This window comes from Etheostoma spectabile, chromosome 8 (assembly GCF_008692095.1).
Source record: "Etheostoma spectabile isolate EspeVRDwgs_2016 chromosome 8, UIUC_Espe_1.0, whole genome shotgun sequence".
Classification (NCBI taxonomy): Eukaryota; Metazoa; Chordata; class Actinopteri; order Perciformes; family Percidae; genus Etheostoma; species Etheostoma spectabile.
The window spans coordinates 2,505,789-2,524,806 of NC_045740.1; the positions used below are offsets into that span (position 1 = coordinate 2,505,789).

Here is a 19,018-nt window from a genome sequence, read left to right on the forward strand (position 1 = left end):
CTCTCTTCATCCTACCCCAAATATGCTCAATGATGTTCATGTCTGGTGACTGGGCCGGCCAATCCTGGAGCATCTTGATCTTCTTCGCTTGAGGAAATTTGAAGTGGAGATGGAAGTATGCGTGGAGCACCATCCTGCTGCAGAATTTGGCCTCTTTTATGGTGGGAATATAAGAGGTAGCTAAGATTCTTGGTATTTGGACTATTGATGTTGCCTTCCCACCGGAGATCTCTCGCCACACCCATATGGATGTAACCCCAGACCATGATTTTTCCGCCACCAAAATTCACTGTTTTCTGGGTGAATCTTGGATTCATGCGGGTCCAGTAAGTCTCCTGCAATATTTGCGGCAACTGTGGTGTAATTCAACAGAAGATCATCTGAAAAATCCACTTTCTTCACTTCTCCAGCGTCTATCCTTTTAGCAGGCTGTGGGCCTTGGCCAATGCCACACGGTTTTTCAATTGTTTTGTTTTAGTGCTGGCTTGGGCAACTGATTCGACCATGGAGGCCATTTCGAGACAGAATCCGACAAACCGTTCTGGTTGACACAGGGACTTCAGGGGACCAGGTCTGGTGGAGCTCTGCTGCAGTGGAAAATGGGCTGGCCTTGGATTTTCGAGCCAACAAACGGTCCTCTCGAGCAGTTGTCTTGCGGGGTCTGCCTGACCTGGGCTTGTCAAAAACATCTCCAGTGTCTTAAATGTTTTTTATCCCCTGTACTTCACGCTGAGACACATTGAAGGTGTCTGCCACATCAGCAGTGGATCTGGTCTTCAGCCTCTTGATAATCAAACTTTAGTCTCAGGGTGAATCTCAGGCATGTTTGCAGAGGTTAGTTGCAGTGATGTGAAGGTCTAGTGTACTGGGGTGTTTTTATTACACACTGAGACCTAATTGATCAATTATTAGTCACGGTGAAGCTCATATGAAAAGGCGACAACCATTATGTCTGCAAAAATTGACTCAATGGCTTTGCCAAGCTGTGAATATTAGAATACTTTGTACAGTCTTTTTGCACTGAACATTATTAAAAAGTGTTGGGATTCAAATGAGCATTCTTGTAAATAATCTTGATAGAAATTATTTCAGCGGCACTTCAGGTCAATTTGTACACAAGCGACAAGACGTTTGTCAGGGACTGTATATATATAGCCTACACATATACATACCCCACACACCACACACACACACACACACACACACACACACACACACACACATACACACAACCCAGCTGTAGAACTGCCTTTGTGTGAGGCTTTTGTAGACTAAACCTATCTCTCAAATGCAGTCTACTCCAGTTTATACACACAGACACACACAGCATTCATGCCGTCTCAATCTTATTTTCCTTTCAGGGCTGTAACTCCTCATCCGTTTAGTGTTTATCGGGAGGTGCACTTGCGGCCGATTGTTTGAGACCCTAAATGCATATTTCTTTAATTCCCCAGGGATTAAGAAACTGTTCCACATTTCCTCGCAATCAAACTCTTGAAAAGACGAACAGAGAGCTTTGTTGAAATCCTCACAGTACTTTAAAGTACCTTAAATGGACATTAAGTTGCCTCGATCAAGTTCCTCATGTTACAGTCGCAAGTTCTTCCAGTTCCCAGCAATTTATCTGCTAAAAAAAATTGTGTACAGTGAGATGTACATTGTGTATCTAATAGGTATTTTCAAAGTAGCTGTCACAGATGTGTGAGCATCTCTACAAATGAATAAAAACTTTTCAACAAACAAGACCATCTTTTTACGTTGGTAGCCACACACTTTTAAAACTCGCTTTTCCTGGGCCCAAGTGGTCAAACTTGATCAACTTGAAAACCATGGTATTTGACAACCAGGAAAGACACTGAAATGAGTTGTAAAGTTCTTCCGCGCAAATGTTAACATAAGTGTCATTCTTTTAAGTTTTCTACACTAAAATTAAAAGGTTTTTCTCCCCAGGTATAATGATAAAAAAAAGGTATTCTACCACCAACACAGCAAAGGACAAACTGCTTTATCAACCGGACAGTATTTCCATTTAAAATTAGCTAGGTATCTATTGGATGCATGTAAACAGCTTCATTAATGGGCTGTCAAAGAGGCTTCGCTTCATGTTCTCATATCAGATGCCCTGCCACTCCTAGTGTGAGTGCTTGGGGAAGGGCCCCATCAAAAATACCCTCCAACACACCCATGAGATCAGAGAGGGGACAACAATGAGATCATGATATCCAATGGAAGTGGCACTGACAGGGAACTTGGGCCAGCCAAGGCTGCAGAAAAGTCAGTAGGAACATTATACCATCACCACTGGTCCACAGTTTGATGTTGTTTATCACACTGCCTGCAGTCACAGACTTGTCAGAGTGAAATATGATTCTGGAAACATTTTTTAAGGACATAAAAGTGGCTGACAACAGCAGCAACAGAGTCAGAGGGATCTAGAGTTCAGGGGATACTGCTGGGTTGTGCAACTTAGAAGTCATCATAATTTGTGAGTTTATAGGGAACATTGTTATTGCTAGTAGAACCATGGATGTATTTTGAGAACTTAGAATGCCAGGGTCGGCCGGGCTTACAATTTGTCCTAGTGGAAATGGCAGGACTGCCCAAAAAGCATTTTTCTCATAGACCACTATTACAGAAAAATCTGTAAACTCTTGACGAAACCCCTTAAATGGCAGACAAGCTAAATTTGTACTTTGCAATTGGCACAAAAACTCTCAAAGCAAAGAAAATAAATGCACATCTAAACATGCTGTAACAGTAGCACAAGTAGTTAACCTTCAAGGTCTGCAAACCGGTCTGTTACACAGAAATATTTAACTAATGACAGTTAACGTTAGCCACTGGTCACACCCAAACGAGTAATATATACTTCCGTCAAGATACACATAATTGTCTCTGCAGATCTCAGCAGAGAAGGGTATTGGACTATATGATAACAAAAATGTGTGCATGTTTGATTACATGCAGACAGAAAAGAGCTCATGTTGTTGCTTATTAATGCAACTTTTCATTTGTATGTTAAGAATGTGCTTTTACTTCAGTCACAACTCAGTAGGCCTGTGGTTCAGTACAAATACATTACCCTTAAATCAATCAAAAACATCAAAACAATAAATCCTGGAGCTGTGATGATCATAAAAAGACCTTACAAACACTGTTTCATCAGTTGTCCTTCTGGCTTTCCTCTCCTCCTCCTTAGAGGTGGACGGTGATAGTGACGGCAGTCTTTACTATAGTATCCCTTCTAAACTCAACCCCTGGGCCTGGCTGGCTGCCTTTCCCCAATGGGACTGCAGTCATCGCTGGCCTGATCTTTCCCTCCCTCTCTCTCTCTCTCTCTCTCTCTCTCTCTCTCTCTCTCTCAGTCCATTGCATTCCTAACATTCCTATGTAGTGACTTGTCTGCACCGGGTCCTGCATCTGCTGCTTCGAGATGTCCTGTTTTTGTGTGAGTACAACAACACCCCCCTATGTACATAAACCTTGGACAACCATATCCCAGGAATGATCAGTCACCCTATTCCACACCACTCAACAAATTAGGCCTTTAAACTATAATTATTAATCTCAAAATCAATTAACACTTTGAATGATACAGCCAGTTCTGTAGAACAACCCTGATCTTGAATATGTGCAGCGGAATTTTTTTGTTACAATGTATATACAATTTAAACAAAAATCTGTTGAACCTCTTATCAAATTTAAGTTATAATTACTCTTAAGACTTATATTTGATAGTGTGTGCATGTGTACATTTGTGCCTGTATGTCTAACTGTATACAAACCACGATCCTCTCTGAAGACACTTCTGCCAGTCATACATTCTTCCTCAACAGCACATATGCCCCACTGTGTCTGCTCTGGAAAACAAAGGTCACATTTAGGCTGCAGGAATGTCTTGACCGGGTGTTACTTCCCCAGCGATAGTGCCTGGATGCAGACACTATTGCTGAAAAGACCTCTATCAAGCCTCAATACCAGCAGCGACTCAAGCACCATAACATTATAGAGACAGTGATGCAACAGCCCTGCTAGTCCAGCATTAAGACGTAAGTCACTACATGGTATAACTCAGAAATTGGATAATTTAAAAATGAACTGTTTTTATATAGCGCTATTCTAGTCTTAACAACTGCTCAAAGCGCTTTTACACCGTACAGGAACCATCCACCATTCACACACATTCACACACTTTGGCCGAGGCTGCCGAGCAAGGTGCCGGCTGCTCATCAGATAAACATTCACACACATTTACACTCCAATGGCTCAGCATCGAGGGAAACTTGGGGATCAGCGTCTTGCCCAAGGACACTTTTACATGGGACTGCAGGCCAGCTCTACCACTGAGCCACAGCCGCCCCTAGTCATTTGTTTAAAGTTTAAATCTAATCTAATCTAAATGTAATTTGGTACTAACAGTACACACTGACAGTTGGTACACTTCCTATTAATTAATTTCAATAAATTACCTGGCTATTGTCTGCACAGCAGGTCAGATGAACATACAAATATGTGCAATATATCTAGGCAAACAATTCAGCATATCTGTTTATCTAGGGAGAGAGAGAGAGGGAGAGAGATCAGACCAGGACAGTGATGACTGCAGTCCCATTGGGGAAAAGCAGATTTACGACCAGCCAGGCCCAGGGTTGAGTTTAGAATGGATACTATGGTAAAGAAAGATTGAAAGAAAGAAAGAAAGAAAGAAAGAAAGAAAGAAAGAAAGAAAGAAAGAAAGAAAGAAAGAAAGAAAGAGAGAGAGAGAGAGACCTGCACTCATCATGAAATTCCATCACATTTTACTGTTTCCATAAGCCATTTTTCATTTGATATCACTTAATTTGGATGAAAACGTGTGGATGGAAACATAGCGTTGCTGCTGTCTGTCTTGATTTCTGACAAAGTATAGTATTTCTAGCAGAGGAGTAAATTTAACAGATGTGCTGTTATATTAGCACACCCTCCCCAGCGTGTCTTTACAATTACAGAGATTTTTGCGGAGGTAGTTTGCGCGAGGCTCAACGTATTTTAATCGCATAGACAGATCAACAGATGTCTGACCCGTTTGGATCCTTCTACCTTTCACCTTGCTAATCCGAAAGTAAGAGTGACAGCTCTGTTGCATGGCTGTCACTCTTCACCATGTCCTATTGGTTACCCTGTGAACAGAGAAGAGAGGTACAGACAGAAAGAGAGTGACTGAGATGAAGGGAGCAGAGAGCAGAGATTCCGGGAGTTCGTTATCAGCAGGGGGGTTTCCTCGAAAAACACTTGAGAGAGCATCACATCCCGTGAGAGGTTGAAAGTTAGCATCATGGATTAAATGGTAAGAGGTTCAGGTTCCTCCTCTTGCAAGGCTCAGGTGTCCTCTACCAGTGTCACACAAACCACTTGTCTGCTATGCTAGTAAAAAACAAGATTTGCTGGAAAGCATGTGCATAAAATGATGCACAAGACTTTTTTTTAAATAAAAAATATTTCCATTTGATGGAACAGTGCAGCAATAAGAACCATGGTTTAAATAGCAAGCTAATTCAGTTGTCAGTTTATAAAGGTACACAAAGCTAAAACTAATACAGTTTACTCATGACGATTATATTGGTCAGTTTTTAGTCAACCTTTTTATAGAAAAATGTTGATTCAATTTTATGATCAGTGAACATTGTATCCTCTTACTTCCAGCATCTATTGCATGCACACACTCCTGGTCACTCTCTGAGTTCTTCAGGCCAAGACATTTTACATGTTCCCAGAGCACATTTTTAAACTAGAGGTGATTGTGCCTTTTCTGTGGTGGCTCCAAGGCTCTGTAACTCTTTCCCTTTAGTCTTGAGAGCCTTGGATTCTGTGAAAACTTTTAAAAAACACCTGAAGACACTTGTCTTTTTAGACAAGCATTTTACTAGCAATATGGTTTAGTGGTTTTATGTGTTGTTGTGTTTATTTGTATTACTGTAAAGCAATTTGTGACCCCTCTTGTCTGTGAAAGGTGCTACATATATAAAGTTACTTACTTACTTCTTCTGTTTCTATCACTGACATCCATTTAGCAATCAATTAGCTCAACATAATGCAGACGTGTACTTCTTAAAAGGAGAACTCTGGTTGATTCCAACACGTAGTTCTGTTTGTAAATTTGGAGTGTTGTCAGTAGAGAGAAAAATGAAAACAATTGGTGCTGCCTACACCGTGTTATCCTCCTGCTAGAGTTAGCACCCAACAGGCTTAAACAGGGCAAGTTTTAAACGTGTTTTTAGCATCTAAACGTGTTCAAAATGGCATATCCATATGCAGTGATTCCTTTCGAGGGAAGAGAGTAAATCTGACACCACAGTGGAGCCAGGAGAGCTGCAGATCAAGAGTTAAAGAGCTCTCGCGCATGTGCATAGGTAAATAAGCAACAGTGGGATCTTGAACTTTTGCCCTGCTACAGACAGTCAGGTTACAGCCTGTTTCTACATAGTCATTACTAAGGACATAACCACAGCAAATAATTTTTTTGTGGAAAATAAATATCTATCTAAATATATATCTAAATATCTAAAATGTTAGATTGTATGAATTTGACAATCGACTAGTGTGGACTTCACCGGAAATCAAGAAATAGGTGTGGATTAACACAACTTTTATGCCTTTCTGTCACATCTACAGAAGTCAGATTCACTGTGTTCACTCGAAAGGAATCACTGCACATGGGCACGTGCAGGCACTTCAAATGACATTTTGAACATGTTTAGAGGCTAGAAACACGTTTAAAACTTGCCCTGTTTTAGCCTGCTGGGTGCTAACTGTAGCAGGAGGATAACACGGTGTAGGCAGCATCGATTGTTTTCATTTTTCTCTCTACTGACAACACTCCAAATTTCCAAACAACAGAGCTATGTGTTGAAATCGACCGGAGTTCTCCTTTAAGCAGAGAACTGAGGCATGGTCATAAAGGAAAAGCACTTGAAAACACACGCCACACAGGCTTCTTCTAAAAGCTCAACAGGTCAAGGTCACTGGTGAATCTCTCACTTTACTGCCAAAGTTTGTGCCCGGGTGAAGACTCGCTGTTGCTTTCCCCTGACCTTTACATAACATTCTTAATGAGACGAAAAACATATTTGCATCGCCTGACAAAATCCGACAATGGGTTGACATGTTGCACAAGTGAAGCTTAGTGGGAGCATGATTCATTGTGTGGGTATTATTTGATGTGCACTGACAGACAAATATGACACTACTGAGGAAAACATTGTTGACCTTATGTGCTACACTAACTACACTTATTTGCAAAGATTTCTTCATAGACATCATAAAATGAAACAATAACAATTGCAAAAGATGCACATAAATGAATATGGCTATATGGCAGTAAATAAAGAGAGAAGATAATCAGATCTCAAGCTCCACTTTCATCTAGTGAGAGCCGTCAGTACATTGGTTTCCACTGCACTACAAGTTTGGGACTGTTTTTCCTTTATTGCAGTATGAGATCTTTGGTCAGACCACAGGGCACGTCTCTTGCTGAGAGACACACAAGGCAGGAAATGTTTTCCCTGGCAGATGCATGTCAAATTACCGCTGGAGCACATAACCACCACAGTATCCGTGACACTGTCCCTAATAAGCGAGCTAATAGGTCTGTTGAACAACGGGCACAAGGGCCAGTGCCATGCACAGCATTACGGGAAGAAAATGTGATGAATGTAAGCGGAATATGGGCTTAAAACATTCCATTCAATTGAGGAATTTACAATGGATAGAAGCACACATTCCCTCTGTTTCACTGCTCGGAGACTCAATATCATATTGTTTAGCAAAGAATGGCATTCATTCCTTAGAGGGGAATTCATAATTTGAGTATGTCGCTCCCATACACATAGCCACACAGACATAGTTATTTTGTGAGAAGTTTGTTTGGTCTATGTATCCATATTTAGCCCATGCAACAAGATTAAATAAAATTTCTAAACCCATCAAGCCATCGCTTCACCATTTCATGTATTTAAAGACAATCCCAGCTGATATCTGATTTGGCTACTTGATTTAGGACCACCCATCAGCGCTATAACAACATTAACAACACTAAAGACCTTCAAATTGGCTTTGCATTGATTGTGGTTGCTTGAATTACTTGAGTTGTTGGCCACTTGTGACCCCAGGGATGATGATAAAAGGTGAGAGAAAGGGGACAGGGGAGCTGCAGGGGCTGCAAGAGAAGGGTTGGTCAGGCTGTTTAGGGCCAATGGGGGCACAGTGGGCCACGCACGGGCTCAGTATTGCCTCATTTCTCAAGTCATAAATCTGGATATGCCCGCAAGGTTGAACTCAGAGCAGCTGGAGGTTAACTGAAAGGCAGATGGACCAACAGACAAACAGACAAGATGGGAAGAGGTTGACGACAAAGGACAAGAGAAACAGGGAGGTAAATCACAGAAAAATCAGGGAGTAAAGGAGGTACGCACGCACACACACACACACGCACGCACGCACACACACACACACGCACACACGCACACACACCGAGCAGGGACAAGTGTGAGCATTCTGCTGGGCCCTGAGGCCATGCAAGACACCACTGCCCACCTTGGTTTTTATTTGTACACCCGTCCTCTTACCCAGCCAGGCGCTCAAAGGGTGAACGACTATTCTGGTTTTGGGTTACAGCCGAGCTGCCTTGAACCCACGGGCTCCTGAAAGCACATACCATTCCTGGGGGGCCTACACACTCCCTGGCACGCATCACCTGCTCCTGACCCCCACAGGGAGGAAGAGGCACCTCAGTGCCTGCCTTGCCAAAAACCCCACCATCACCACCTTTACCCGTCCATCCCCCCATCCCCGTGACACAGAATGAGCCACCTGCCCCTTTCTACTCCCCCTCCAACTATTATTTCAGGCTTTATAAGGTTTTACATGTTGATCAGAGGATGGCCATGACCTCAATAGGTGGCTAAGCTAGGCTAGGCAAAGCCAACAGTTAAAGAAGCTGTCTGGCACAGTGACACAACAAGGCGATGACAGAGGCTGTCTGATAGCACCACTACCTCTGTCCGCCGGTTTTCCACCAAGCAGATCTACTATCAAACAGTCAGGCAGGACACACTATGGCCAAGCCATCTGTCACTAAACATCTTTCAACAATATGTCTTAGAGGAATGACACCTCACCTTCACAACACAGGTGTGACAATGACATTACCCAAAGATTCAATAGGGAAAGACCTGCAGTAAAGTTATGTTGCTGCTCAAAACCTAAAATCATTGATTTGGGATTTGATGAAAGGAAAAAGAAATCTCAGGAGGGCGCCTACAACGAATGAATGATCTGTGGCCAAATAGTATGAACAGTGTGATATCAAGCTATAGTTTGGGTGTTGTTGCCTCAAGTAATCCATCAGATATTTTGCTTGGATTTTTCACACTACCATCACATTACCATAACAGTCATTTAATCACAGGCACTGTTCTCTGGGTTAGAAGTGAGAATTATCCCCGTTCTTCGGAACCCGCTTGGGGTGAGTGATTTGGAGCATATTTTAATAGCTGGAACACTGTAAAGCACTCTCCACTATCACCGCCAGAAATGAAATAGGAATGGTCTAGCCCAAATAACTCACTGTGTAAATGAGGCTGACAAATCCCACTTTAATGCTTTACTTTTTATTGTTTTGTGATTGCTATGGATCTTGAAGGATTGGATAGAAATGCAGCTGTACTTTTTAAGGTGAAGAAATCTTTCTGAATGTGTCAGGGTATTGTTGTCGCTCTCAGCTATATATCATGGATTGTAATATAAGACTAACAAACTGAAGTCGGCATGAAAGGCACATTGTATGTGTGTATGGAAGAATGAGTGATTAGATGGTGTGCGCCTGTTTCTGACACATCATGCCATCATACTGTACACTATGGGACCAAGTGGAGCTGACAGCTGCAGGAAACAGGAGTTATGTGGAACATGAACACACAGGAGTGGTGGTTAACGGGTCAGTGTGTAGGAGAGAGTATGTGAGACAAATTACAAATGTATGTGAGATGAATTTTAGAATTAATTTTGCCTCCTTGACCAGGTCTTCTGATCTGCGTGAATTCTCCTCAAGATTTTGCAAGTTTTAAATGACGGTGTTACTATGTCTTTAGTGCGTTAAAAAACAATTACTCGGACTAATCTACACAAGTTATACAAGATCTCATCATTCCATATACTGTCTCAGTTTTGTAAGTCCCAAATAAGTCTCAAGTTTTAACTATGATGTCCTGAGTTAAATCCAAAGTTGAGACCAACACCTCCCAAGTAAAGTTTAAGTCCTGAAATGCGTTTTGAGTCCTAATGCGCCCCCCACCAAATTGAATGTCCTTTTAAAACTTATCAGAGTTAGTGTAGTAAATAAATGCATTTTATGCTTTATACCATTTAAAAACAAAAAGACACCAGTATGTTACACTTGTAACACAATTACAATCATTTGTAAATTCTTAGTTGAATGTTTAGCATGTTGCTGTCCCATTCAGGTATTGTGTTTATCATGGCATTCAAAAATGAAAAGGTACACGATAGTATGACGATAGAGGTGGGCGTACCGTACATCTTGCCCTCATCAGAGAGGATGATCTTCCGGCGGCCACAGGGTGGGTAGATAGCCAGGGCCTCCTGGAAGCTCTGCTCGATGTCGGGGCTCCACACACCCTCTGCATCATTCTCCAGGGGTTTGTCAAGTGTGTCCCCCAGCTCCTCACTCCCACCCCTGGGGGAGGGAGCCGGCACCCACTCCGCAGACGTGGTGGGACCACGGAAAGGGGACCACGGAGCAGGGGGTGGAGGGTGTGGGTTGGGAGAGATGATGGAGAAAGGGAGATCCACAGACGTGATGATGATGGTCTGGATGTGGCAGGGCAGTCCTGCGAAAGCAAGAATAGCATGACGAAATGGACATGGTGCTCTGTAAGAAGAAAGTTTCTCAAAAACAGATGTCTAGGGAACGTTTTTGCAAGGATTTCATAGATTCTTCCTAAAAAAAAGTATTGTGTTGAAACACAGTAATGAAACGTAAAACACTTTCATAAAACAGAAATAACAGGTTGAAGAAAAAAAAGAAGAAAAAAAACAAGCATTCAAAATGAGTTAATAGGACTGAAACTACTGTAACTGTCATTTATATAATCTCTTAAAATTGTTTCGATCATTCAATGAATTGGTTAAGCTATAAAATATCAGGAAATTTCCTGAAACCCAAGATGATGTCTTCAAATTGCCTTTTTTTTGTATCCAACAGTCCAAAACCCAAAGACATTTAATTAATTATATATATAAAGTACACCAGAAAAAAAACAGAAAATGCTCACATTAAAGAAGCTGGATAATCCACTTAAAGCATTTAATTGTTGTTGATTAAATTTATTGGATGCTTTAGATAAAGATTTCACAGAACCCTATTAATTCACTCACAACATGTGTAAATATTCAGCAATGAAGAAAATAGCTTTTCAACCTAGGGCTGCATGATTATGGGAAAAATCCTAATCATTTTTATTTTTGGTCAAATCACGGTTAATCTGGGGTTTCTAAATTTCAATATAGAAATCACGATTATTTTACACAATTACTCATTGACTTTTGGAAAGATTTTGCAATTACTGAACTAAAAAAAACAGTGAAACTACTCAAAAGTAAAAACACTTTGAACTGTGAAATTACCCTTACAGTTTGAACCTTTTACATTCAGAACTCAAGACAAAATAAAGTTTACTTGCAAAACCTAACTAAACTAATTGTTGTTCTCGATTATTTCATTCACACCCAGACTCCTCTGGCTGTCAGACACTTCAGAGGAGGCTTTGACAGGTGTGTTGTTTATTTCCCCCCCCCCCCATCACACGGTCACTATGCTCCAATCCACCTGTTGCCCTCTGGAAACACATCTGCTCAGCTGCCCTGTGGGACACCATAACACAAGCACACGGATGCACGCACACACACACACACACACAACCCGGCCAGCCCTGCATTTTTTTTCTCGATTATTTCATTTTGTGTGATAAAAAAAAAAAAAAAAAGTTTGATTAATTGCACAGCCCTGTGACAGTGCACTATACTTTGATTTTTTCCCACTGGTGTTTGACAGGGTAAACTCAAGGGGTGTAAAATTTGCAGACCATGCAACCCTTTACATTAAAGCCACCAAAATCTGACTAACAAGGTTTTCATGCTAAAAGTACTGAAATAAACGTCACTGAGAGCAGGTGACAACGGGTAACAACCTAAGCACTCATATGAAACAGTGCATGCTCACATCAGCCCCACAACTGCTAATCCTGATTTGGAAAAATAACCTCAGATCATTAATAAGGTTAGTGAAAACAAATAAAGTGTTGAGGCATAAGCCGGAGGAGGAGGGTGCAGGAGGGGCCTAAAGTCAACAAATGTGGAGACACATTAAAGCAGGATCACCGTCCTCAGACACACTTAGACACGCATGCCACGGAGGATCATGCCAGGATATTGAGGCCAGGAGGCTTTTTAGGTTGCCCATTTCTTCATCGGTACTGCAGTTGGACTATATTTTTAAACTTAGAGATTCTCCTCAATGTGTTTGTGCATTGTTTAGAGTGTGGGAGTATATCATAACCAGCTGACTAGTTAAAATGCATAGGCTCTTAATGGCAGAAAAAAAACAGCAGTGAGATCCACAGGCGAGTGACAGCATGGGGATGTTTGACTTGCAAAATGTCTACCAGCAGATTCATATCCTGTTTTCTCTACACACCTATTTGTTTAGGATGTGCACACATTGCTATACATTTGGGGCGAGAGTATGAGACAGATGTTGTCTCGTCTCCACCTCTTCCTCTCGGCGGACACGCAGAGAGAAAAAAAATGGAAAAGGGCACGGATGGTAGGACACTGTAAAGAAAGAACTCAAACTCATGAGTCAATACAAACAGAGTTTTGTGTTGTTTTTTTTAATTTCCCGGCCACTGTGAAACTCAGACACTTCCATATCCATTTAGGGCAACAAAATGAAAAGCAACGTCCAGTACGTCAGTTATAATTCCAAACATGGGATGTGCGTGTTTTGTGTGGAAGCAGTACAAGGGTCTATGATTGTGAGGCTACGGTTGAGAAAGGGCCGTAGCAACTTGGTGAGTTAGTCAGTGTGTTGCACGGAGTGAGTAAGACTCTCCAGCCAAGTCTGGTTCCCCCCTCGCTCTTCCTCTGAGCCCCCTGATGTTCCACAACACTTCCTGCAAAGCGTCCGGCCAGTCAGCCATTCCCCGCAACACACACACACACACACACACACACACACACACTAAACTGATGCCAAAACAAACAAAACACCAACACACTAATCAACAGTCAGAAACAGACTGGACAAACTCAATGCTACATTTACCACAGTCTCCATAGACAAACCTCGGTATGATTGTTTTTGACAATAACAATATAATGTAACGTATAAAATACTTCTACTTAATACTTGTAACTATAGTTACAAGTATTAAGTAGAAGTATTTTTGGATTGAAGTCATCCCTAGCTTATATTTCCTGCTGATACAATTCAATTCAAAGTGTTTTCCTGCAGAAATGTATTCCTGTCACATTGTATTCCTGTAATAATAAGGGTATCAAACGGAAAAAAATGCAAATACTTTTTCCCAAGCCATAACAAAGTGGCATTACTAGTAATACACATACGTGTTCATGCAGACTTCAAATCACATCTAAGTGTTTGTAGATAGCGATTACTGGACAGCATGTGATTTTTAAACAGTGAACAAATAAACAAACAAAACAAAACAAAAAATAGTTTAACGTCTCTAAAATGAGAGGATTTGCTGCTTTCTGTTTTACATAAATGTAAGTTAATGATTTAGACTGTTGATTGAACAAAACAAGCATTTTAAAGATATAACGTTCGACTGATTGAACTGATATCTTTTAGTCGTGGCCTTTAACCCTCCTGTTGTCTTCAGGTCAAATTTGACCCCTTTCCAAAAAGTTTCTAAATCAGAAATTTGGGTTTCTTTCAAACAAATTTTTCAAAAAAGTATCGTGGATGGTTCCCAAAAATGCTCCTCACAAGTTAAATAAATAATCAGTTCACTCCTTTCATAGAATTTGTGTTTTTTTTGTCAATTTTATAGCATTTGGAGAAAAAACTATTGGTAAAAGAACTTTAAAAAAGTGTAAGAAAAAAAAAGAGAGAATAATGTCAATAAAAGTGACTTAAATGTGAACACATGTCAAATGAAGTGACAAAAATGTAAAAAAAAAAAAAAAAAAAGTGACAAATGTAAAAAAACAAAAACAAATCTTTAACAATTTGGGGGAAAACCCACAAATTTCAAAAGACAAACGTTGAAAAAGTGACAAAATCACAGGGGGAAAGCCACAAAAGGATCGAAAAAGACGACCATAACGTTAATGAAAGGTTTTTCATTTAGAATTTTGAGTTTTGGTCATTAGTTGGACTATACAGTACATTTAAAAACTTCACCAAAATGTGATGGACATTTTTCATTATTCTTCATCATTTTATAGACTACAAGACTAATTAATCAATCAAAACAATGATTAACAGATTCATTGACAATGAAAAGAATCATTACTTGCAGCCTTAGACATATTCTCTATTAACTGGTGCACAATATGAAAATAAATCTAACCTTTGAACTCAGTGTGACCCCACAAGATAATCTGAACTGACACTGAAGTGAGTGTGACATTGTTCATTATCAACTAGTTAACAGGTCTTCTCTTGTGAGGCTGTGAAGCTTTTAGTAACAGAATGCTTTTACAGTTTATGTTTGAAAAAATTATGATTCAGCATGGCAAAATGTCTGCTCAGAGATTAAGACTCGTCCAAAACAAAGAGCCATTACTCCACCTGTAATGTTACTGTATATATTTACTAGTTTAGTTGAAACCCAGACATCAGCCATTAAAAAACATCAAAATCACTGACTGAATAAAAAGACCATTAGAGAACCAAAACACAACTTAAATCTTAACTGTTTTATTTTGTTATTGTATATTTCTTTTTCTTTTATATGCACAAATTAAAAAAAAGAATGGACCAAATTAAATAAAGACATAATCGAACATTTTTCCTCATGTGAATTTCATCATTTTTACCTTTAATAAAAGCAGAGCTAGTCTAAATACAACTTTTCTGAATGAAATTACAAAAACTCAAATGAGTTAAGCTTCCTGTTGCACAATACGATAAGTCCTAATCTTGATCACGAGCCGCTACTCGAAAGAGTGGTTATTCTTCATTGAAAAGCAAAACATTTTTTTTTTTTTATAAATCATAAAACATGACTCAAATTTGACATTTCTATTGTTCTTGTAAAACAAATGTAATATAAAACTAACTGCAACTCCAGCTCAGAGCCACTGTAGGTCACTGTGAGTTTTGTGGATGTAAACCATTAGTGTGCTGCTCGGTGTCTCCGTCAAAGTGTCCTGGAGGTTAATTAACCTAAGCCAAGCCTTAAAACGACGCCCCTCCACCCACTCCCCTTTTGCCCCCCACCCCCCTCTCCCTCTCCTCATCCACTCCCAGTAAGGCCCCTCGTCCCTGGATCCGCTCAACGGGATAATCCCCCAGCTGGTGCTGCGGTCAGGGGGCCACATAATCCCCTCAACTGCCCCCCAGCCCTTTGCGCGCACACACACACACACACACAACAATGTGTTGTCTTGAGCAGGTTGATATTTGAGGTTTTAAATGAAGTGTCTCAACAACTTAGGTGATCCCCATATGGACCTTTCATAGCAGCATCAGTAGGTCAACTTTTCACTCTGTCTAAGACATTGCTTTATAAGCAGCAAATGCCTGCGAAGCTAAGAACATTCCCATCAGCCTCAGCTGTACTTTGGGTTAAACAACCATGAAGGATATTATACCTGCTAAACAGCATGTAAGCACTACTACTGGGATAATGTTAACAATTTAACTTTAGCATTTAGCTCAAAATATAACAGTGTCTTAACAGTGTATGGCTTAAAGGCTAACCTCCCAGAGCTGCTAGCATGGCTGTAAACTCTTTGTCTTGTTGGTATTTAATCATTATCAGCAATCAATCAAAAGAAGAGCAAAGGACAGAGTGTATGGTAGTGCAGGTCATTATTTAAGAAAGCTATGAAAAGAATTAAAGGGTGAACAATTATTTGTGTAGGTTTTTACAAAAAACTACAGTAAAGTGCTCCCACTCATACACTGTATGTAGCCTATGTCTGGGTGTGCGTTTGTGTGAGTGTAGGAAGTGTGTGAGCATGTGTGTGTACTCAACTGGTCACAATCTCCACTAATCAGGCCGGGAATGTAAAGGCAGGAAACACTCTGAGGATCAGGCTATGCCATGGAAAGTCGCCGTGAGAGGCGGTGGAGACAAACGGGTTTGTTTTGTTGGGTTTTTGCTGAGAGCACATGTTCTCTTGCACCGAGTCCCACTGGGCAGCACCAGTGGGAGTCCAAGATCTGCACACGTGTACACACACACACACACACACACACACACACACACACACACACACACACACACACACGCGCACACACACACAGTAAATGTTACAGATTCATGATCAAATGTACATGCAGAGAGCAAACACCTCCTTCAAACACACACTGATATAACAAATACACAAACACCACAGCATGACTTATCATCTAATCTGCCAATTATTTTATCAATTTTATAATTAGTTACTCTGTAAAATGTTAATAAAGGAAATGATGCCATCACACTTTCCTGAGCACATGGGGAAGAGTGCAAATTGCTTGTTTTGTCCGACCAACAGTCTAAAAACCGAAGATACGGGCGCCTGGTTAGCACAGCTGATATAGCGATATATAGAAGTTTACTCCTTAAAGCAGCGGCCGCGGGTTTGACTCTGACTTGCGGCCATTTGTTCCATGTTGTAGGGGATAGAGAAGGGCTCTATTCCCTTTCAAGTCTATACTCTGTCCTATAGAAATAAAGACACAAAAATAATCTTAAAAAAACAACTCAATTTGTATTTATAAAAAATATAGATAGAAATATGGAAAAATAAAAGAAGCAAATTGTCAAAATTGAGTAGCTGATACTGGGGATACATTGTCATTTTTTCAAGCAAAAATGTTAAAAGATTTCGGTTTTCAGCCTGTCAAATATCAAACAAAACAAGAAATTAGAAGATGTGAACCTTGGGCTCTCACTATTTTTGTGACATTTTACATACTAAACGAACAATTAATTGAGAAAATAATTGACAATATCAATCAAAAATGAAATTAATTGTTAGTTGAAGGTCTAGTCTAACTGGTGAACATAGTGGAACATTCTGCGGTTGCAGAGCCAGATATTTCTTTCAGGAGTTGGGAGCAACCAAAACAGAGCGGGAATGAGAGTGAATATTGGACTCACATTCGCCAGGTGGGCAGAAACAACTTCAAACCTGCTGGATGTGTAAATAGAATAGATTATATTATATTAGATTATATTAGATTATACTTTATTCATCCCACGGCGGGGAAATTTCCTTGTTAGGTGCTAACAAATTTGACATATTATTCTTATAAAGTTGATATGGCAATGTTGTGTATACAGGACGTTTCAGCTGCCCCTAAGCTACCAAAAAAAATCAACTATGGCAGGTTTAAATGGAAAGATGGGGATGAAAAATAAAAAATGAAGATTACAATTTGTATATTTCCCACATTCCACAGTTTCAACTCCTTATCTAATGGACCATGCAAGTCTTGACCCTCTGTCTTCTCTTGATGTCGTTGACAAAAGAATTGGAGCCAAAGAGGACAGAGGGTCTATCAGATCAGCCCCAGATAATCCAACAGAAAGATCCATCAGACTGGCTGCAATCAATGGGCAACACAGTCACACACACACACACAGCTGTGGGTGCAGAAAGTCTTTGTTCTACAAGGCTCATATCTGAGGCATTATTCGTTTCTCTCGTGTGAGCGGAGGAGGAATGATCGCTATGTGGGATGAGCACAGCAGATTTAAAAAAAAACTCCTCCGCTGTGGAGAGGACCTGTCTCAGGGCAACGCTGCACACACAAACAAGGTTAAAACACAGAAGTGTCCCCACTTGCTCACACACACCTGTTCATCATACTATTTTTGTTTGTTTTTTACCTCTTTTTTTACTCGTTCCACTCATTCACCCACACAAACACATCCACCTTTAGGCCCAGTAACATCCACCCACACACACAAATGCTACTGCAGTGCAAATAATACAACCTTTGAGTTCATATTACAATATAACTCATCTGTCTGAGACAATAGTGAACCCAGAGCCTTGAAAACAAAAGGGCCAAGGCCTGGAAAAAACCCAGACTCCTCTGGCTGTCAGACACTTCAGAGGAGGCTTTGACAGGTGTGTTGTTTATTTCCCCCCCCCCCCCATCACACTGTCACTATGCTCCAATCCACCTGTTGCCCCTCTGGAAAACACACTCTGCTCAGCTGCCCTGTGGGACACCATAACACACACACGGATGCACGCACACACACACACACAACCCGGCAAGCCCTGCATTAGTCACCTCGAAACACTGACCAAAAATATTCACTCACAGTTGTACAGAGCAGTACAAGTCTGTCCCACACAGGCAGACATTACTTACACAATGCACTAGATGGAATTTTGAATAGTTTTCTTTGTTTAGGGAAGCACATTTGGTAAAGTTGTGTATCATAGCTAAAGATCTAAAACTATACTGATTTTCGATTAATCTAGTAAGTCATTTTTCATAGCAAAAATGCCCCAAAAAATCATGTCTTGTCAAACTTGTGACTTGTGTTTCTTCACCATTTTCTGACATTTTACAGACCAAACTGTTACTGTTCAACCAGTTATTCAGAAAATATCGGCACATGAATTAAAATGACAATAATCTCTAGCAGTCTCTCTATGAGTTACTTTGTGTTTCTTTGTTCATATATCTGAGCTGTCTTTGGGCTGTTTCACAAAACAAGATTATCAAGTTAACCACATCACTCTGGAAGTTATGAAA

At 40.5% G+C, this 19,018-nt stretch overlaps 1 protein-coding gene across 3 annotated transcripts in view; it reads right to left on the minus strand.

The window, feature by feature from the left end:
- The window catches only part of tead4 (TEA domain transcription factor 4), a 45,168-nt gene that overhangs the window by 24,271 nt on the left and 1,879 nt on the right, over positions 1-19,018 (minus strand). For 2 of the 3 annotated variants that reach the window (XM_032523958.1, XM_032523957.1), the window contains exon 2: positions 10,569-10,886. In XM_032523958.1, the coding sequence (XP_032379849.1) occupies positions 10,569-10,575 (7 nt within the window). In that variant the 5' untranslated portion in view covers positions 10,576-10,886. The remainder of the gene's footprint in view (positions 1-10,568; positions 10,887-19,018) is intronic. The other variant, XM_032523960.1, reaches the window with a different exon arrangement.